Source organism: Corapipo altera, unplaced genomic scaffold, assembly GCF_003945725.1.
Source record: "Corapipo altera isolate COAL_440 unplaced genomic scaffold, ASM394572v1 44, whole genome shotgun sequence".
Taxonomy (NCBI): Eukaryota; Metazoa; Chordata; class Aves; order Passeriformes; family Pipridae; genus Corapipo; species Corapipo altera.
The window spans coordinates 16,946,865-16,968,200 of NW_020884880.1; the positions used below are offsets into that span (position 1 = coordinate 16,946,865).

A 21,336-nucleotide genomic window follows, 5' to 3' on the forward strand; every position below is an offset into this window, starting at 1 on the left:
AGTCTATTTAAAGTAAAATTAAGAACTCTTTTAAAATGTAAATATATATTGTTAATTTACTTAACGTGATTCAGATCTCCTGGGCCTCAAATTTAATGCTGAAAAATTTCTGGTTTTTTCTAATTATAACTAGTAAGAACCATGAGCACCTTCCAGCATTTTAATAATGGCACTACTCTGCACCATCTAGATGAAGTAGCTGAGATGGCAATACCTTTTTTTAAAAATAAAAAAGGAAGATTTTGGGAGGTTTTCAGCAGATTTTTAGGAAAAAAATGAAATGAAGATAAGATTATGCATTCCAAAAGTACAAATTTGGGGAGGGTTTATTTCTTGAGGAGAGTTTAAGTCATCAATGTTATAGCCAAAGTAAGCACTTATCTCTAATTCTGAAAGGTTTTGTTTCTTTAATTGTACTTTGATACTTGGAGACTAGCCTGCTAATTTTATTCATAGTGGAGGTGTTATTAACCAATACAACAGTGCCCACTGCCACAGGCAGTCTCAGTGCTTGCTGTTGTCTCTTTGTTTTTGTTTTGTAGAAGTGTATTCTTTTGGCTGCTGTGGCAACTGTTTATTACGTACAATTACAAAAGTACCTCCTGATATCACTGTAGCATCTGGGTTGGCAGCTGTGACTCCTTTTCCCTTCCCTATGCCACTGTTGCTGCAGCAGTCGCTCTGCTTACTCTTCCTTTTCTACATCTCAGAAGAAGGGCAACAGGGAAGGAAGGAAACAAAATTACTGTACTGTAATGAAATCCCCCTGTACCACTTTTCACTCCATCTTTATTTCTGAAGAAAGATGAAAAATAGCAGGATGTGTTGATGGCTGTTGATGAGAGAAAAAGAGGGGAGATGTTAGGAGGAGTGGGATCTGCATGTACCTGAAGTGAGGAAGGATCCACTATGATGGAGCAATGAATTGTCACCAAACACAGAGGGGGTGGGAGAGAAACCACCCTAAAGTAGAATTAGAAAATACATATTCTACAAAGAATAATTGTCAGTAACAAGGGAGTAATAAAGACTGAGAGGTGGGCTTCCAGAATGGAGAGAGAATACTGGGACAGGAGCAGAAGAAATTCAGCAGATTACCTGTGCTGCTGGCACTGTCTGTATCCATTCCAAAGCCAAAGACTCACAGCAGTGGCTCTGGGGGTGTGATGCCACTGCTTCTCAATGGCGCTGGTTTTGCCTTTTGTTGAATAGGGCTGAGCTGGATACGCAGGTGGGTCTGAGTCACCTGGTGATGTTAGCATCAGCATAGCTGCTTCTGGTTTACCTCTTCACAGATTGAGATTATCCAGCAACCACTTTCCCAGCACTGCCCCACTGCTAGTCTCCTGGCTGTCCCCAAGCACAGGGTCAGCCTGGAGCTGTGGTGCAGACAAAGCAGCACTTTTGTTTAGAACCAATTTCATTATTGGCACAGTGTTCAAAGCAGAGAGCAGAAGGTGTACCGGGTTTATTTTAATGAGACTTCGTATGAACTTCTCAAGAGATGTATCTCACTGAAAGCTGAATCTGCAGTCTTCTGGTTTGTCACATCCATCTTCTTCCCTCACCAGCTGTGCACTTAAATTATTTTGCCAATCTTCAATACTTTTGTATTCACTTTGCCCTCTGGGTAAGTGGCTTCCCAGAAGCATTCACAGAAGGCAGCTAGAGGCAGGTCTGCTCCTGCATAACTGTTAGATGTGCAAGAAATGCGACTACAAGAAACTGTGTTGTAATATTTAGAAATGGAGATCATTCTGTAGTAAGCCTTTCTCCTCAGAGGGAAATCTCTTAAACATTAAAGTCAAGGCTCTGTGTAAAAAAAAAGGAAGAGGAAGAGCCTTGTGTCCCTCTTCTTTCTACAGTCATATCTTACCAAAGACACTTGAGAGGGACTGAATTCTCCATGGACTGCTCATAGGGCAGGGGAAGCCCAGTTCTGATGTGCTTCTGTGTGCTAGGACCGTTCAGGTTCGGTAATGCAATAAGAGGAATGAAATGCCATAGACAGTGCCATGGAAAGTGAGTTCATGGGCATTAGTATAATATCCTGGTTCTGCTTTATTCTTCCTTGTTATAAAGGAGGAGGATAAAAATGAACTTAAACTCATACATTCCAGAAGAATCTTTCAATTTCTTTCTGAGTCCTGAGGAGTGGGAAGGCCTCCCAACCATCTGCTTTCCTATTTTATTTGGCCTGATCACTTCCCCCCCATGCACTGTTCATGTGTCAAATCTAGAAGGCAAATTAAGTTGCAATTCATTTTCCTACTTGTTTTGTGCTACATGTTTGCCTTTCCCTTGGGTTAAAGAATATCTATTTCAATAGAATATACCAGCAAGATTCAGAGACCAAAAATGGAAGGCACTGAACTAGTCCTCATTTTCCGCCTCACCAGAAACACACTATGAGTTTATGCTACCTCCAGTTACAGACACTGGGAAAGCATGTGACCCCTCATCAAGAAATATGAGTTAGACTAGAAAATTATAACATTGTTTTGACTAATCTATTCCATATGACTACCTAATAAACAAGGGAGATACTCTTCCTTTTTTTTGACCTTCTGTATTTTTACTTTTTCACATTATTCTCTGCAAATTGAGTAAATTTGTATACGAATGACAGCTAAAAGATCCAACTGTACTTTGATAACTTCTCCAGATAGATTTTCATCTGGTATATATCTAATAGATGATATTGTTTCCATATTTTAGAATGTTCTAAATGCAGAGAAATCTTGGTGTTTATAATGCATTGCACTGGACAAGCAGTTTTTAGCAGTAGTACTTTTAAGTAGCTGCCTGCCTAAAACATACTGAGGGAATAGAAAATACTCGGTGCAGTAAATATATTTTAAAGCAAAATTATTGCATTCTAGTAGCATTTAAAGTCCTAGTTGTGCTAGTAACTGTAACTGATGCCCATACATTTCACCCGCAAGTATGTATGTGGGAAACAATGTCAGAACTAAAATATAGGAGAAGCAAGGGAGAGTGAGATAAAGTTTACATGTGCTGACTCCTTTGTCCTGAATTTCATACACCCATATTGATGTCATTCTGGAAGAAAAGTGGCTATATATCCTCCCACTCCAGCTCTTCCGGTAAGCAAAGCCTCCCTCCAGTGGGTAAAATACAGTATTCTGTGAAGTGTCTCATCAGCTACAGGGGAATAATGACAAGCCATTGATAACTTCAAGTCTCCAGGGGCTTTATGCTCAGCTGCACCTCCTCGGTCCTATGCTACGTATTCTACCTGGGAGATAACACTGGAAAGGTGGGGATCACCAGCTCCAGAGTCACACTGCAGCTTTTTTGCTGGTTCCTTGATTACCCCATCCTGCTGAGATGCTGGGGTGTCAGCATCAGGGCTCACACTGGGAGACTGAACTGCTGGTCTAACAGCAGACCTGTCCTCTGACCATCCTTATAGTTCAGCCACTTCCACCTGTAGCTGCCACAGCCACCGTTATTTCTCCTTGAAGGGAACCTATGGCTGTAGTAGTAGGTTTGTCGCAAGCAGCGTGTTTATACTGGTCCTGGGTCAGTTGAGTTCAAGACAGATTTAGTCTGCCCTTTACCAAGTGGGTGCACATCTGAATCTGTCCTTCCAAAGATAACAGAACTTCAGGCACTGAGCTGTTTGGTTTGCTTTCTTTGAGATCTGTGGTTTGGTTGCCAGTAACTTTAGTAGAGCTGGAATATAAATCATACTGAATATAAAACATTTGGGCTTCAGTGTGTCGGGCAGATATCCATGAAGAGAGAAGGCTAATTAAATCCTCTTGCATTTTAAACCTTATAGAATAAGACTCTGGCTGAGGTCTTGCACATATGGGAATTTTCTCTGGTGAAGCCTGATGAGTCGTCGTTCTGGTTGCCAGTAACATGGATAAATAAAAGGCTTAACAATTAGGAAAGAAGGAAAACTAAGTTAATACACCTGTCAAACTTTTTGTATTATTAATGCACAAGTGAAAAAAATGTTATGCTTGTGCATGCTGTTGCCCTTAATACCAGCTGTTGCCTGCACACACGGGTCGGGATTTTACATTGGCTGAACAGCCTTGCTGCCAGCAAGCACTCTAACAGGCAGTGTCAATAACAGCAGTCTTCCCACACTCCATACAATTTAAGCTATTCTTCAAATTAATAATAATACTTAATAAAGCTTCATTTCTCATTTGCAAAGAAAACCTTCAATTAATGTTAATCAGCATCCTCAGAATGTGATCAGGCGGGGCTTGTAGCTGGACGTGCCGAAACAGTTCAACTGGCAGATGGAGCATTTTCCAACTATTCTAATTAACGATTGCTCATTTCAAATGTTAATGCAATTAAATAAATAGGCAAAACAAATAAAAATAATATACGGTATGAAAATGCCACTATCAGAGAGAGTTCCAGTCAAAAAAACTGAGCCTTACTCAAGCCCAGAAAGGGCCCAGCCATCTCCTCCTGGCTAAATAAGGTCTAAAAGAGACAGGGCTAGCTTTGTTACTTGCTTTTTCCAACCATTTCTCTGGGATCAACATTTATATCACTTCCATTTTAACCTGCTGGCATCAACTGAGTCATTGCTTCTTCAAGTGTTAGAACATTTTTCTACAGAAAATGGGAAGGGATTTCTTTCGCATATTATGGGCTTTTTTTGGTGTAAGTTTTAGATTTCCCCTACTTCTTGCCTCTTCTATTTGAAATAATTGCCTGATTCTTTTTTTATTTCCTTAGGAGTTTTATTTTCTCTGAACCTTGTATACCATACCACTGAAGTAGGACCGCATTTGTTTAGGCTTATAAAGAGTTCAATTAGCCCCTTAATGCCTAGTTCAGTCACAATTAAACCTTCCCTGTTGACTCAGGATTGGTCTTCCTAAAGAGAGTGGAGGTGTTTTTAATTATTCATTCTCTGGTTTGTTTCTTACAGCAGTCTCAGCTGTGCTTTATTATTCAAAGGTTAATGCAAACTGAGGACTAGGTAAATTAAATTTGTTTGGCAGCTAGCAACCTGATGTATTATAGATACTGAAGTATGGATGGCAACACTTCTACTATTGTGACACTTAAAAAGCCAGATTTTATCTTTAAAACAATTGCTAGTTTTGTTATTATGGCTGATAGAAAATGAATATTCCATAATGTTACAGTCTCTGTAACCCATTTTTGTTGAGAAAGCAACGTAGTTTAGAAAGCAAAGAAGCATTAACAGCTATTATAGAAAATTGATGTAGGTACCATGACTAATGAAGTACACTGCACAGTACTAAGGCATGCAGTTGTATGCAGGGAATTGTGCAGTCAGAAGTTTTAATGAAGGGAGCCCAAGGAATTTCAGGTGAAAGAGGGTTTTATTAACTTTCAGTGAACAAAATGAATAGTTGAGCAGTGAACATGACATGATGTCGTATAATAATTGTATGCCTTGGGTACATTGAGGGGCATGGAGCATAGCCAAGAGCTTTTATCTGTTCTACACACGGAGTTATTTCACAAACCCCTGTATGCTGTGGAAATCTTTATTGCAAACATAACAAGAATTGTTTCACAAGAAATGCCTTAAGACAATACCACATCAGTTATTTGATATATCTACCAATACTGCCTTCCTCTGAACAATATTAATCAGATATCTGAAGTCACCGTCCCAATTGATCCTAATTAAAATTTATTCCTGTATCAGTGACTGGTATCAGCAGGCTGTGAACTGTAAAGAAGTCTTCATATTCCTTAAGAGGCCATCCTGAGTAAAACATGTATTTTTATGGACAAGCACTATGTTGTATGAAAGGGAGGCTGTGTTGGCTTTTAGAAGAGTCATGCCCAAGAACTTTTATTAGTTAGTATTTTCTTTCTTTTTTTTTCAGGAATTCACCATATGGATGAGACATATTTCTTGTTTCATGCAGGACTGTGTTTTGTACATTTTGAATATTATTTCAGTACTGTGTTTTTAACCAAGGACTTTGAATTAACATAATCCAAGAGTTTAACCCACTTCCTGTTTATATTATTTTTAAGATAGGGTAATGATTGCAGGGTAAAGCAGCCTTCTGTGCTGTTGGCTGGAGACCTTAGGTTAGTAACTTAACAAGTGCAGCTGCAAGGTTGTTTGTACCCTGCTCAGTCTTCAGTACAGTTTGTGCTGTATAATATGTGTAATTACACTGCTCCTGACTGATGAGGTAGGTGGATGAGGAGGAAGGTGAAAATAGGATGGCTTATGAAGCAAGACAGTGACAAGACATCTCAGCAAAGTCTCTATATCCTTGCACTGTAAATACTGTATATCTGCCCACTAAAATATTTGAGATAAGACAGTTGGGAATATTTCTGTGCTTATTTGAATAATTTATAATGTGATTTTAATACTTTTTCCTGGCTGAATATATCACTTCTCTGGCAGAGCTTAGGACATCAGTTACATGTTTTACCAGGGACTGACTAAATAAATGTGATACAGAATTTTAGCTTCTAGCATGATTGCAAAGCCAGTGGTACTACTAGTAGAGTATAACTGATGCAGTATATTCTTGATTGTATGTAGTTAGTATATTTTTGTTTTCTATTTTAGTGCTGGACCCAAAGGAGACAACATTTATGAATGGAGGTCAACTATACTGGGGCCTCCAGGATCTGTATATGAAGGTGGAGTCTTCTTCCTTGACATTACCTTTTCACCGGACTATCCTTTTAAACCACCTAAGGTTAGTAGAAGGATACTGAAAGTCTTATAGGAGTCCTCTCCTTCTGATATTTTTAATGTCTATGTTGGTATATCCTTTTAGGATGAAACATAAAACTTTCAAAGCAATAATGAATATTTAAACTTGGGTATTTTGATGGAAAGAATTTAAATAACTGCCTAAAATTTGCTTGCATGTTGCCAGTGTAACTGAATGGATATGGATTTATTTAGGAAATGGTTGCATAATTTCTTGCAGATATTTCTAATGTGAAAGCATTTATATTTGAGTTGCACCCTTTATAAGCAGCTGAAGGTACTGAATCTTTCCTGTTGACCCATATAATTCACCAGGCCTCTGTGACTGTCTTGACAAAAATATGCACCTTTCGCACCCCATATAAATTACTTTGCAGATGCAGGATACACGATTGTTATGAAGTTATGAGGCATTGCTTTACATCAGTTTTCTGGAAGAGTATGACACCAAAGTCAAGAAACTGGAGTGGTAGACAGAGATTTACAGAGTTCCTTACAGATTTGTTTTATAATGCTGTCAATAATGACACAACCAGAAGTGTAGAACTGTATCAATAACATGAAGATGACATTACCATGATCAAGGAGACTTGGAATGTCAAACAGGAAAAATCTAAGAAGATTGAAAAAATAGAAATGGGATGGAATGTGGCAGTACAGTGTCATCTATAACCCAACAGTAATAATTGCTGAGGAGGATGTCAAAATGGAGCTTTATTGGGTGATCATAGGATTATTAAAAACCACCTGCATAATGCATCTATAAAAAAGGCAAATATACGCTTAAGATGCATCCTCTGGCCTGCAGAGATAAAGAATTACCAATGTCACTTACAAGACACTTTTAAGACTTTATTTGCAAGACTGAATGCAAATCTTAACAAACATGTTCGCTAACAGGAACAGAAACTGGGAAAATTTACCCCACAGGACTGGTAATAAAATCAAATAAATTGATGGACCTGTCTTTCATGAAACAAAGTGAAAAAAGGTGAATTGTTCACCTTACAACTGTGGAGAATAAGTGTCTGGAAGAACTGCCCAGAAGGAGCTATGAGATGAAAAATATTTACCTTCTTTTCAACACATTTATGAAAGGATCAGTTGAACCATAATAGAAGGGTATTGCATTAAAAGAGAGAATAGCTGATTCCTAATCCATTGAAAGATAAGTGCTTATAAATAGAATTTGAATACCACAGTAGTAACATTTATAGCAGTTAACACTGATACTATCAGACCTGTGAATTCAAAGCATTTGTCACTCTGTAAATTGGACTTTCCCAGCTAGTGACCTAAAGATGGGTCAGTATGGCAGGATAAGGGATGGTCTAGCTTTGTTTCCCACCTCTAGTATTCCAGTTCAGGGAAGCTTTGAGGTCACTGAGAGGTCTTACAGGGGTTGTACACTTTGCTGACTGCACATTTTCTGACTTAGGCAACTGTTGTTACATAGTGAAGTAAGAATTTGAGACTTTATAACTTTTCCTTCAGTAAGTTACAGCTTTGGTCACACTGAGCTGGGGTGATGTCCTGTTATTCCTGACTCCCTTGCTATACAAGGTCTGTCATAACAGGCCCCATTTGTTTGCTTCTTTCCTGGGCTTAGTCTGTAGTAGCTGTAATGCAAGGGTTACATTCAGGCCCCCAGCAAATTAAAACTATATTATTTAGAGGATAAAATGGCTGAATTGTCTATAAAATAAAGCTTGAAGGTCTCTCAGAGATCCAGACCTAATATGTAAAGAATTAGTTCTGAAAGGCAAGTTGCAGGGACATCTTCTGTCATTCTGTCTGTTGAATCTGTTGAGTTTTGAGGTGGCATATGCAATAGACATCCTTTTAAAATAGAAGTTGGAGATCCAGTTTGCTATTTCACTACAAGGTAAAGTCTTTTTCAATCTATACTCAGTTGTGTTTGGCTCTGTGTTATTTTGAGACGTGAGGAATGCAGCTGTGCATTGCTTATTAATGAAATGTCAAGCAAAGAGGTGGCTCTTGTCCTGCTTTGTAATAGATTTTTTTGTCTGCCTTTATCTTGATGCCAGTTGTCATTGTAAGAAATGTGTGCATATAAATCATATGAAAATGTACTGCTTGATAAAGGATGAGAGAATTGATGATGGCATATTGTATTACTAAAAGGCCAGTATTTATGATGAGGGAAATTGTTATCTGTAAGAAAGTAATGAGTGTGTGTGCACGAGGGACTAATGTCAGATATAACTGTGTTGCAAGCATATGTTGTATGCGTGGATTCTTATTCTAGTCACTTCGGCCATGGTTGTAAATGACCCCTATTTTCAGACCTGCTGTAGGATCTCTCAAACTGTTGCTATTACATTACACTTATTTTCCAGACCCTATAAAACTCATTCGTAAGTAAAATAGCTTGGAAATCCCTTGAATAAAGCAACATGGGAAGATGACTGCTTATCATAAGGTGGCTGCCGACAGTCAGTATTGTTGGGAAGGGGTGGTTAAATATGTTTTCCACAAGCTTATTTCTAGCAAAAGAAAGGTAGTGAGTACGTGGAACATAACATATGGCCTCACAGTACTGTGCTATCTGTGTCACTGGGTGTTGACATCTCTACTTCACCACGAGATTTGTGATATTTGGTACTGTTCTCAAAATCATGGGTTCTAGGGTTATGGGAATAAATCATCTTAGATTTTTTTCTAATTATAGTCCCACTCCTTACGGCTCTATCATCTTAAAAAATCTAAAGTACAAGACTCTGAAATGTGCTGAGAAAGACATAAAATGTATTCCTGAATGTTGGCAAGATTACCTTCCTGTAAGAACATAACAGAAAGGGTCTAATTCACATTTCTCGCTATGACTGAATTCATACATTACTCCTGAGATTTCTGTGGGCCATTTTCATCCCTCTTTCACTATGAAGTAACTAGATATTTAAATGAGTACTGTCAAAATTGATCTTCCAAAAATGTGACCACAAAAGACCTGGGAAGAAACAGAAACTGTATTTGCCAGATTCAGTTACTTGACCCAGCCTGAGGTTCCAAAGACAAATGCCCATGTCATATAACATAGTTACTGTTAAAGGGCCTAATCTACAGTGTATTAAAATCAGCAGAAAGATTTCCACAATACCTTTTCCTTTTCTATTCTCAGATGTTGTGCACTCTGTTATCGTGCATGTGTATGTTGCACATGGACATTGAGGAATGTAAAATAATTTTTAAAATAAGAAAATGTATTAAAAATGTATTTTGGATAAATGCATAGTATTTTATTATTATTATAATTAAATATATTTGTGGTGTAACCAGTGTTTGATCTGTATTATACAAAGTTCTCAATATTTTCTAAAGGATCCAGATTGCTTCTATGAACACTTTAATGCCTATTCTGATTACTGGGCACCCTGTTGCATATTGGAAAACATTAATTAAAATAAAATTAAAAAACTGAGAGCACATTTACACATGAAGAAAAGATTCTACCTATATTTTGGGTTTTCTTTTTAAGAAATTTATAAAGTAATTTTCATTTGTTTTTCCACATAATTAACTTGCTTTTCTACTTTGTCTTTATCTTGTAAAAGAATATGAATTACCCGTTCATTCAGGTTTTGTTTAACAAAGAAAACGTATCTATCCAAACTTTCACTGTTGGGTCTTTCTTCAGTTTTTACACCTTTGTAGCCTTCAACATCACATCCTCCTAAGATTTTGAAGTTCTATCTTTATTCTTTACATCCTCTAATTATACTGTGTAGTCCAGTTCACATTCTGAGTTTCATATAGCCACACATCACTGCCATCAGGTTTCCCTTCCAGTCTGCATGAAGTCTTTTCCCTGTGGATCCATAGTTTTCTTTTTGTCTGTCGCTACCGGTCAATGTCTTTCTAAAGTTAAACAATAGGCATATTATCAAATTAAGTTACTCTTCGCCATCACAGAATATACTGTGTGTTAGGTCAGAGTATAATTTGCTCTCATGCTACTAATTTTTTCCCCTTTGAAGTCAGTCTATTTCAGTATTTCACCTTTGTCTCATGCCTTGAAACCGGACTCCAGATTATTTGAGCCAGGGCCACTGACCCTTTCAGGTCTACTTTCCTTATAAATCAATGGCTTTTAGCCTCACTCACAACTGCAGCACACTCATGCAGAGGAGGGAGTTGTCCTTTCCCCAGAAAGTTTATCTATGTGTGACCAATGCAGCTTGAGTAGGAGTGATGGAGGGCCAGCCCAGGCTAATTCCGGTTTAGCTCTACAACCAGGAAACATGATTTTTAGAACAGCTCATCCAAGAACCGACAAATTAGCTTAGGTTTTCTGGGACACTCTAATCAATTAAAAGTATTCCCTCGCCTCCACTGTGAGGAAGCTGCTGTAGCACTGCGGAAATTAGCTGAGCACCTCGTTGGCTGAGTCAGCAAGAAAGCGGCAGCCTGCGCAATCACGGTTCTCCTCTCAGCTACATCCTCAGTATCACGTTGGTTTTATGAGATGCCAGACAGGAGGAAAGTGTGGAACAGGCAAAGCGAGGCACAGATCTGGACATGATCTCACTTTCTGCTAAAGGCCAGATGCCGCTGAGGCTTCAGTCTCAGTCACAAGGCGAGGTTTCACTTTAGCCCCAAAATACAGCATCTCTCTTGTAGTGCTATCGGCTGAAAAATAGAGAAAGCTGGGCCCTGTTCAGAGCAACCACTTAAAGAAATTAATAAAAATACTTAGATGACCTACTAAGGAGATAACCTTACATTTTTTTCAGTGCCTTAATGACCCCTCAGCCTGATTTTTAGAAATACCTCTGAGATTTCTTTTTCCTGATATCTTCTTTTTATCCTTAATGGATTCAGACAGTTCACCTCTTGGCTTTAGCAGAGGAAAGCTCTCTATCTTTGGGATATTGAATGGGATATGTAGCTATGCAGAGATGTCACTTGTGGGAGGGTGTGTGTGCATATCTATGGGTGTACATGTATGTGTGTGTATATATATATGTACATGTGTATATGAGTAGACGGTATCGCATCTTTTAGTCAGTCTGATCTGACAGAAAGAATTTCAACTCAATTTCTGTCCTCAGTCCTCATAAGAAATCAGTGAATTCCACAAGTGTGCAAACGTTTTGTCTGAGATCCTTTAAAGGTTAACCATCACTAGAAATTAACACCACCTCTTTATGTACACTAAAGTTATTGAAGGAATGGCGATAATTTCATAATCCTGCCTACTGTCCCTCTGGAGCAGGAAGCCTTGACAAATCAGGAGGCCATACCAGGGTCTTTCACACAGGTGTTTGTAGAAAAATGTTTGTAGAAAAATGAATATTCTTCAAGAGAACTTTCCCCCCAGGAATTGTCACTGCAGTAGTGTCTGCATTTTCATCAAGAATAATCTTTATTAATAACTTCTGCTCTCATATTTGACTACGTTCAGTCTATTACAGTGTCAATTCAATTTAGCTGTAGCTGATACAATATGGATATATCTATCATTATCCTAGTACAAGCTTTATTTTTGAATTTGAGTGATTTATAAAATCTCTTAATCCCAACTCTACAATTAATCTTGCTAGGGACTTTAATCTCAGCTGACTGAAAAATGGTTCACAGGATTTGAAGGCTGCAATGTGCTAAATCACCTCTAAATCAAAATTAAAATAACAGAAAACTATTTCCTCTCTGTAAATCTCATGTGTCTATCGACTGACTGAAAAATTATTCTCAGCATTTGAAAGCTTAGTTGGTTTAAATCAGCTGTTGGACTGCAAGGGAGGCCTTTTTCCTTTGTAAATATAGAGCATAGTGTGTATAGAATCTGATCTTAATGGCAATATTAAACATCTCTTCTTTTTTTATACATAATTGTCATATAGCACTAATTTCTATGCACTAAATATCATTATGTGGAATCTTTCTCCTGTGGTAAACACTTTCTATCTATTTCAAAGGTTCAGCCTCATGTCTGAGGGGTCATTCTTTTTGTTCTTGGCTTCTACTCTACATTTTCATACTTTTTTTGTATGTGATTAGCTGTTAAGGACTCTTTTATCTGCAGTGTAATAGAAAAGCAATGCTTACAAGAGTAGATGCAAAAAAATAAGCATTTCTTGGTATTTCTAATCTGAATTGTTAAAATGAACTTTGCAAGGCAGACACACACTTTAAATTGCATATATCACTATTAATACAATTTACACTTGAAGCTCTCAAACTCAGAATAGCCGTAAGTACAGCCTATTTGATCATCCCTTTCTAACATCTCTGCAGTGTTGGTGCAGGCAGGGCTTCAGTCTACCTCCTCTTGCCCCCCGTCCCAGATAGATATTGCCATCATAAGACCAGCCTTCAAATGCAGTGGCCTCCTATCACTGTTATCCCTTACATTCATTTGCCTCGTCATACCTCTCTCACAGCCTCTGTCACATCACATTAGTTCTCAGTACCATGCTGTGATGCTCACAGCTTTTTTCAACTGCCTCCTTTCCTCCCCATCCTCCTCCTCCTGATGGTCTGGCGGTTCCTCACCTAGTGCATTCCCACACCACTGCCTCCCCCGGCCCCTTTGCTGTGCCTCCATGCTCCCTTGTTCTCCTCACCCAGCCTTTCTATTTGCATCTTCTTGCTGAGAGCAGCCCATGAATCCTTCATCCATGACAATAAATGGAGTTGGCAGGTTTTCCCAGCAAGTGAAGTCTTTGGGTGTTTGCAGGCAGAAATCAGATGCGCAGGCGTCTTTGAGAGGGAGAAATGGGCAACCTACCACCAGCAGATCATTGTCAGAGCCAGCAGTATCAGCCTGAATCCTACTCTTCCCAGGCATGTGAACTGCAGAGTGTGGTTTACATACTTGCACCACCTGCAGTGAAACAGTTTGTTCCATAGGTCCCATCCCTGAGATGCCCCATCCCTGGAAATGTTGAAGGGCAGGTTGGATAGGGCTTGGAGCAACCTGGTCCCGTGGAAGGTGTCCCTTCCCATGGCAGGGGATTGGAATTAGGTGATCTTTAAGGTCCCTTCTAACCCAAACCATTGTATGAGTCTACGATATCTTCAGGGAACACTGAACCTATAGGGCAGCATGCAGTGCTACAGGGCTTGGGACAGGTCAAACTCAGGTGGCTGCTTAAGAAACTTTCAATATCTCTCAGAATGACAGAATCACAGAGATTTAATGTGGAGGATGGAGATGCAAGCAGAAATATGTTAGTCTGAAGAGAGAATCAATAACTATATTTTATTGTGAATAAATGCAAAAGGCATTTGATAAGGCCATGTAAATCTCTGAGATTTCCTTTAAATTCATTTATCTGATAATTCTTCTAGTAATTGGCAAATTGAATTGCCAATGACTCTTGTAATGAATAGCCTTCTTATTCACTCTGTTTTTAATATACTAATTTATATCACTAGTTTCTACTGATTTATTTAGTCTTGATTAAATTGGCTCTATCCAGCTGAACTCTTCCTGGTTTCCCTCACCAAAACTGAGGTGGTTCACCATTTCTTCCTATTTCCTATGAATACCCAGTACATGAAGCTTCTCAAAAAGACCTTTAGAGGGAATATCTTCTACCTTGCAGCAGTGGTTTGCATGCTGCTTGTCAAATATATTTTCAAAAGACAACTTGTGTTGTCTGTTGGATGTTTCAGAAGCTACATAATTCTGCTGTATCAAGCATGTTTTACTCCATAAAATCCACGTGATCTAAAAATACATCATATGTCAATGTTATTTCTTGTCTTCTTTTACACACACAGAGGTATATATACATAGATGTGAGAGAAAGATTTTATGCGCATTATTACAATAGAATGAAAGCAGATTAACTGATCAGGACAAAAAACTACTAATTTTGAGGTCAGTCTGCCTAGGACTTCTCATGTAGGGAGTACCTAAATACTCAAAGGCTGTTAAAATTGGGTAAGGTAAAAAAAGGCCCATGTTTCTTAGAGTAAAATATAGGTCCTGAAGTGCCTGCCACAACCTGCCCACTCAAGAACAACAGGAAGGAGCACTCTGGTGAGCTCAGAGAGGTGTGCATCTAGGGCAATACAGCCTGCATGCTTTAAACTTCAGAAGGGTGGATTTATTTTATAGAAGTTAAATGACTAGTAAAACTTTAAAAAATGCACTCTCTACAGAAGAACTTTTTTGCTGACTTTCCATATGGAACTATTAATTGCAAGAAAGATTATGCTGATTATATGAAAATCATTTTATAAAAAGTCAAAGTGACTTTGTTGGAGAAAGCTTTTGATGCTTGGCATCTTAAGTCTTGTTTCTATTCTGACTGACCCTAACCCAACCTAGTAATACATTTCCCTTGTTCTCTTCTTCTCTTCCTTTGTTTTTAGAAAAGTTTGTACAGTTTAGGACAATTTTTTATTTGCGCTCTTAAATACATCAAAGATTATCAAGGTCCCTTTTTACTTTTTCTGCTGTTAAATCTGTGTTCAAAAGCAGTGCATTTATATAATGAAGATGCTTAGTGTTGCTGTGCTTATTCAGTTTTTTTCCCCTGCAAGAGTCTGTTCAATGAGACAGTGCAAGTAGTTATTTAGCTCCATAATTACCACAAATATAATGAATAATTACTCATATTGCACACTGATTGATTTTCAGTAATATAAAGGTCAACTCATGCAGATGCTATTACATCCTTTTAAACTGTTATGACTTTTGGCTACTGATGCATTGGTGCATTTTGCCAGAGAAACACAGCATACTTTGCATACCAGACTTTTCTGTAGGTCAAATAAAAGTAATCACAGTTTATTATTTCCTGCTAATGCAGATGCCAAATATTGTCCTTCAATAAAATAAATTATAACTTTTGAAAACCTACCAAAATTAGATGTAAGCAAGTGTTTTAAGAATTTTATGAAGTTTTATTTCTTGGTGTTAATTTAAATTGTATTCTTTAATAGTGAGCATCATATGGCCAGTCATTTATTATTATGCACTTCTTGTGATAATCCCAGATAATCAATCAAGAATTGTTCATGTGCATGCTACAAATCTGTACTTAAAGCCAGAGGTGGTCCACCCTGTCTTAGAAAGGTGGCCTCAGTGCTGGGTGTAGATAAAATGAAGTGCACTCTGTAAGAAATTAAAGGATGTCTATTAATGTAAAGGTTATTGGATGAACATTGTCTCACTCTGAACTATAGATATTTTTCATTTAGGTTGTTTTAGAGTATTCTTCTCATATGGCTAAAGAGTGTAGCCCTGATCTTGTTTTTACTGTTTTAACAGACAAATCTATTGCTCATAAAGTCTGACAAACTGAGATGGGAATGATTTACTCCCTCCTGAGCTTCATGAACATCATCATAAATGGCATCATATTTTTTAATATATATATAACCTTTTCTGTATGCACTACAACTTCTTCCACTTCAGGTAGTGCCACTGCTGTTTTATTAAAACAGAACTCCAGGGGAATATTTAAGGAAGACAGAAGTTTCATCTCAGGCAGGCATGCAGGATTCCATCCTTGTAAGAAACGAAAGGACTTAAAAGGAATTTTCCAAAACCGTGGGATTGAGAGCCCTGGGATCCCAGCTCTGCTTCCAGTGTTGGCCAAGCAAAAGGGGGTTAGTTTTGTTTATTTTCCTGTTGGCTCTGGGAATCTTTCATCTCTCCCTACACAGTCACCAGGCTCCAGTGGGAGGAATGAGAAACAGGAGGTGAGGCTTTGAACCCAAAAAGGCTGAAGAAGACAATTCTTGAGCACACATTGTAACCCCTTGCATGCTAATAAGCAACACTGGAGAATCATTTCTTCCTCTGATATGTTTCTAAAGAAAGTTGCAACTGAATTCAGTGAAGTCTGGAAGTGTGTGTGATGTGTTTGAGGGATCAACCCTTGCAGAGCTGCAGTGCCTCTATGTGCCTCTCTGAATCTCACAGTGAAGGTTAAGCAAATCACACACATGGATGCCAGCACCACAGTGGCTGCTTGGGTTTAGACCTCACAGAGGAACATTCAGTCCAAAAGAGAGATAGTAAGTTATTTTAAGACTACCTCATATGGGAAAACGGGTGTTCAATATCCAGAAATTATTTATATTGCCTTCAACCAGTTGCCTCCAATCACTCAACTAAAATGCATCTTAATTCCCTCTTTCCAAGCTTTATAAGCAGTCTTTTTCAGTCCTGAAACTTATTCAATGAACAACCAGACATAGCTTTTCCTGTCCTTTTTCTTCTCTCTGTTAATTTTTCTCCCCATTTTGAATAGATAACCTCATTTTCTTCTAAGAGACTATATAAAGGGGGGTTTTATCTGTTTTATTCTGATTTACAGTATTTAGAAGGGTTTGGCATTCAGCAGTGGAAAAACAGATGAGTTTATTATTGTTTTCCTTCAAAACTGATTGAATATAAATTCCTTATCATTACCTTTCAAAAGCTTGTGTATAGTACTCTTACAGTTTTCAGAAGGTAGCTAGTCCGATTTTTCCCTATTTCCCATAATCCGCATTTTTCCGACCTACACTTTTATTCAACAAAAATCAGGTACCCTCTTCTAAATTCCAGAATCAAAGAAAATAGATCCATAGAGGACACTTACTGTTCAAAAAAAACCCCATAAATTACTCCTCTACCCTTCAACTGTCTGAGGATAACTCTGCCTGTACAACCACACACTCCCTTGAGCCCCTGCATGGGATTGTTTAGGTGTTTTCATTAGGGGATAAATAGAATTAGACTGCACTGTTTAGAGGAAACATTTAAGTGACATCAAAGGTAAAAATATGACCATAATAAAGAAAATGAAGTTCCCTTGGAATGATATTATCACTTGGTTTCTCTCTATGCGTATAATAGGAGTGACCCTACATAACCTTAAAATGTAGATATGGTAAACACAACATCCAGAAGGTTACATGTCAGCATTTCCCACATTATCAGCAATTTGAGGCAACACCTGGATGAGGAAAGCAATGTGTCATTCCAGTTGTACTCTAATACCTTAGGGTAAGAACTCCGTTACCTGTCACCTTCAGTCCACAGTTTCCAGCATATTAAGGTTCTCATTAATACAGCTTCTTTGAAATTCCAAAAACTGTGATTCTTTTTATTAATTAATTGAATTTATTATTTCAATATTAAAATTAATAAAATATAACATCATAATTATCAATTCATAAATTGATTATTTAAACATTAAAAATGCCTCTGTCTTAGGCAGGCATTTTGAAGTGCACTGGTATGTTTGGCTAATCAGTGATATTTTTGTCAGTGGTAAGCTGCAAGCCTTATCTTTCTCAATGTCACGGGTTTAATATGTGCTCATAGTGAAAAAATGCTACATTTCAGGTCTAAGCATTTTCTAAAAGCAGCCTTCCAACTGCAAACAGATGTAGTCCCATTTACATTTATACACCAGGTAGTCTGAGATGGCAATGGAGTGTTGAACAGGTTATGAAAGACATGAACTACGTCCATTCATCTCAGTGGCTCTCTGAATCCTGCCAAATTCCCAATGTCCTTGCTTCAGTGCTTCAAAAGTAGCTGAGGCAGGAACATGTGGCAATGTGTCTGTCCTCTCAGCTGATGGCTAAACAGTTACATGTTAAAATGCAGGCTCAAATTGATGACCTTCCCTTAAGCATGTTACAAACTCAGACTGACCTGTCTATAAATAATTCAGAGGGTATAATTTAATCTGTGTAATGGGTTCAATGTGTTTCCCCCACATTCAGTGAGACCACATATATCTTTTTACCGAGTGTATTTAGATGCCACTAAATAAAGTCCTCAAATTTTTCATCAAGGAAGTATAGGAAAGCACCTTTACTCAGGTAAAAGAATTAAGCAAAAACTTTATTCCAACACTGTACTGAAAAGTAAGCATAGAATACTTAAAATTAAGCAGATGCTGAAGTTTGCCTTAGTCATGGGACATCCTGCTAGGAAGCATTTCCTGATTCGCTTCTAACTGGAGTATAAGAGTGCCTGGAGTTAACCTGACTGTGGGCTTTATGAGCACTGACCTGCAATTCACAGGATGCTCCTCCACACCAGCTCCCTTTGTGGACATTTGTGACATACAGTTTGTGTGTAAGGTAGTTTACCACTTTTGTGTATTTGTAACCTTCATTGTTCAAAATAGCTTCCCTTTGTAGACAAACATTTCGTTTTATCACTCGATAATAATTATTATTTAAATAAATAATTTTCTTGATTTTGCAGGAGAGTTCCTTCACACCAAATGCTGAATGTGCTTGACCTCCTAATGAGGAGGAAAAAATAGATCATCTGGCCAGAGCATTTCGATTAATTCAGATCATTGTGCCAGAAATATTTTGAATTCTCATGGAAGTTCCAGAAGTGAAGCACTTAGGCTGTAAGACAAGAAGCAAAACCACAAGTGTAGGGGAAAAAAGGAAAGAACCTATAAATATGTAGGATATGGAGTGGCAAACTGTGAAATTATCCTATTAATTAGCAATACCTTTAGACACAGTTTAAAAACTGATGAACTTGCTTTTTGGGGGATCCTTGGTATAGAACTAACTGATGCATGACAGTGCATCCAAAAGTGCTTTCCCAAATTTATGTGGAAAAGTGCTTATGAGAAGACGTATTTCTTGTTGAATGCAGTGTTTTAATACCATAAATCTATTACCGTTTCTTTCCATTATTTTGTCAAAGCTTCTTGATTTAATCCAAAGGGACAGAATTTTTCAGTGTGTTAGAGAATGATTTTTTTTTAATAGAAATAAACCAGATACTGGGTAATTTCGCTTGTATTCTCTCTTCTGCTTACTGCTAAGTGGCCTGATCTCAATCCCTCTGAGATCTCTGATACTGAAGAAAATCAGAACAGGAGCATCCCTGTCATCAATTTCCATTACTCTCCAGATGCAGCTTTATCAGTGTGGTAGAGCAGGGATAGGTGTGTAAGCACTCTCAGTTATTAGCACTGTCCAACTCTATTGAAGGAACATGGCTTTCCTAAGTCAGGGTGTGCTTTGCCTGCTGCTGTCTCCTGCCTAATCAGCCCCTCTGTTGACAGGGTTATTGCTGATGAGTAGATCCCTAAAAAGGTACATCTTAATTTTAGGTTCTGTGAACTCATCATTGAAACCATCTGGTTTGACTTGTCATTTGGGTAGAACTGATGGATAAATTAGTCCTTGATGACCTCCAAGAGGTGTTTTTTTCTTGTTGTCCCTCCTTACCCAGTAACCCCAGTATTCATTCTGAAGTGAACTTCCTTAGCTAAGCTGCTTTTAAAATAAAAGGCCTGTATCTTCAACTTGAAGCAGAAGGACATCATTCTAGGCTAAAAGAAGTGCTCTCCTCTTTGCTTTGTTATGTATAGGATCACCTGGGAGACAAAATAAAATGGATACAGAAAGCCTCAAAATCAACTACCAAAAAACCCTAGAAGTTGTTCTACTGGTACAACTGTAACTTAAAATTTGGAAATAGAAGCATTTTATTTGAGCAGCCTTTCTCAAAAATGTTTCACTTCATCTTTTTCAGGAGTCACTGATGTGATGCCTTCACCCTTTTTTTCCAGCTTAAGGTTTGGGTCAAATGATAAACAGATAAAGACAGCAGAAGAATCTGTCTTCTGACTCCCTTCAAAGCATGAAGGAGCAGTGGACCTGAATTATGAATGTTGTCCAGATCAGGGGGTGGAACAGGTTTTTCTGGCCCCATACAAAAATAATGTGATTGATGAGACCAAGGCAAGGGGAAGCTCAGGAAATGTCCCATTCTCATCTTGCACAAACCAGTTCCAGTGCTGGCCAGAGATGCAACAGACAGACTTTATTATCTTTATTTTATCTTGCCCAGTTTTTGACTGAAAGTAGCAGCATACTCTCATTTCAACCAGGAAAGAAAAATGTTAGTTCTTATGATTTTTTAATTGATTGATAACTGTGTAATCTTTGACTTGAACACTGTTGTACTTAGACACACTGTCCTTTCTAGGTAACATTTCGGACAAGAATCTACCACTGTAACATTAACAGCCAAGGCGTCATCTGCCTGGACATTTTAAAAGACAACTGGAGTCCAGCATTAACCATTTCTAAAGTTCTTCTCTCCATCTGCTCCCTCCTCACAGACTGCAACCCGGGTAAGACAAATTAACTTTCATATTCATGTTTATTCACAGTTCATATTTGATCAGCTCCTAGGATGTGGTCAGTGCTCTGGTTTACTGAACCTACTGAAAAAAGACAAAAATGTAGATTTTAAGTGCCATTCATATAAATAAGACCATATGTGCCATTCATGTAAACAGTAAAGAAAGCAAGCAAAATTCCAGGAGCTCAAGTGCATTTTTAGTACTGGAGAATAAAAATCTTTTGATTCAGAAAGTTTAATCAGTAAAAAATACCTTAGTTTGCACTAATTTGGATATTACTACCAGGATATTACTACCAAGAAATATTAATGAGTTAATAAATATTGAAAAGGAAAGCTTTTCTTTAAATATGCTGATAATATCGTCTCTGGAAAGAATATTAATAGTACTGACAATGATAGATGCCTAACACAGACTCTACAAATAATGAAAATTAGTTTAAATGAGGTTTATTCAATATCTTGGGCAGTCAGTATGAGTATTCAAAGCAAGCTGTCATTCTTA

The 21,336-nt window shown here is 37.9% G+C and overlaps 1 protein-coding gene across 3 annotated transcripts in view; it reads left to right on the top strand.

Annotated features, from left to right (window-relative positions):
- Positions 1-21,336, top strand: part of LOC113945161 (ubiquitin-conjugating enzyme E2 E2) — a 206,645-nt gene that overhangs the window by 162,700 nt on the left and 22,609 nt on the right. For all 3 annotated transcript variants that reach the window (XM_027639014.1, XM_027639012.1, XM_027639013.1), the window contains exons 4-5: positions 6,575-6,707; positions 20,673-20,820. In XM_027639014.1, the coding sequence (XP_027494815.1) occupies positions 6,575-6,707; positions 20,673-20,820 (281 nt within the window). The remainder of the gene's footprint in view (positions 1-6,574; positions 6,708-20,672; positions 20,821-21,336) is intronic.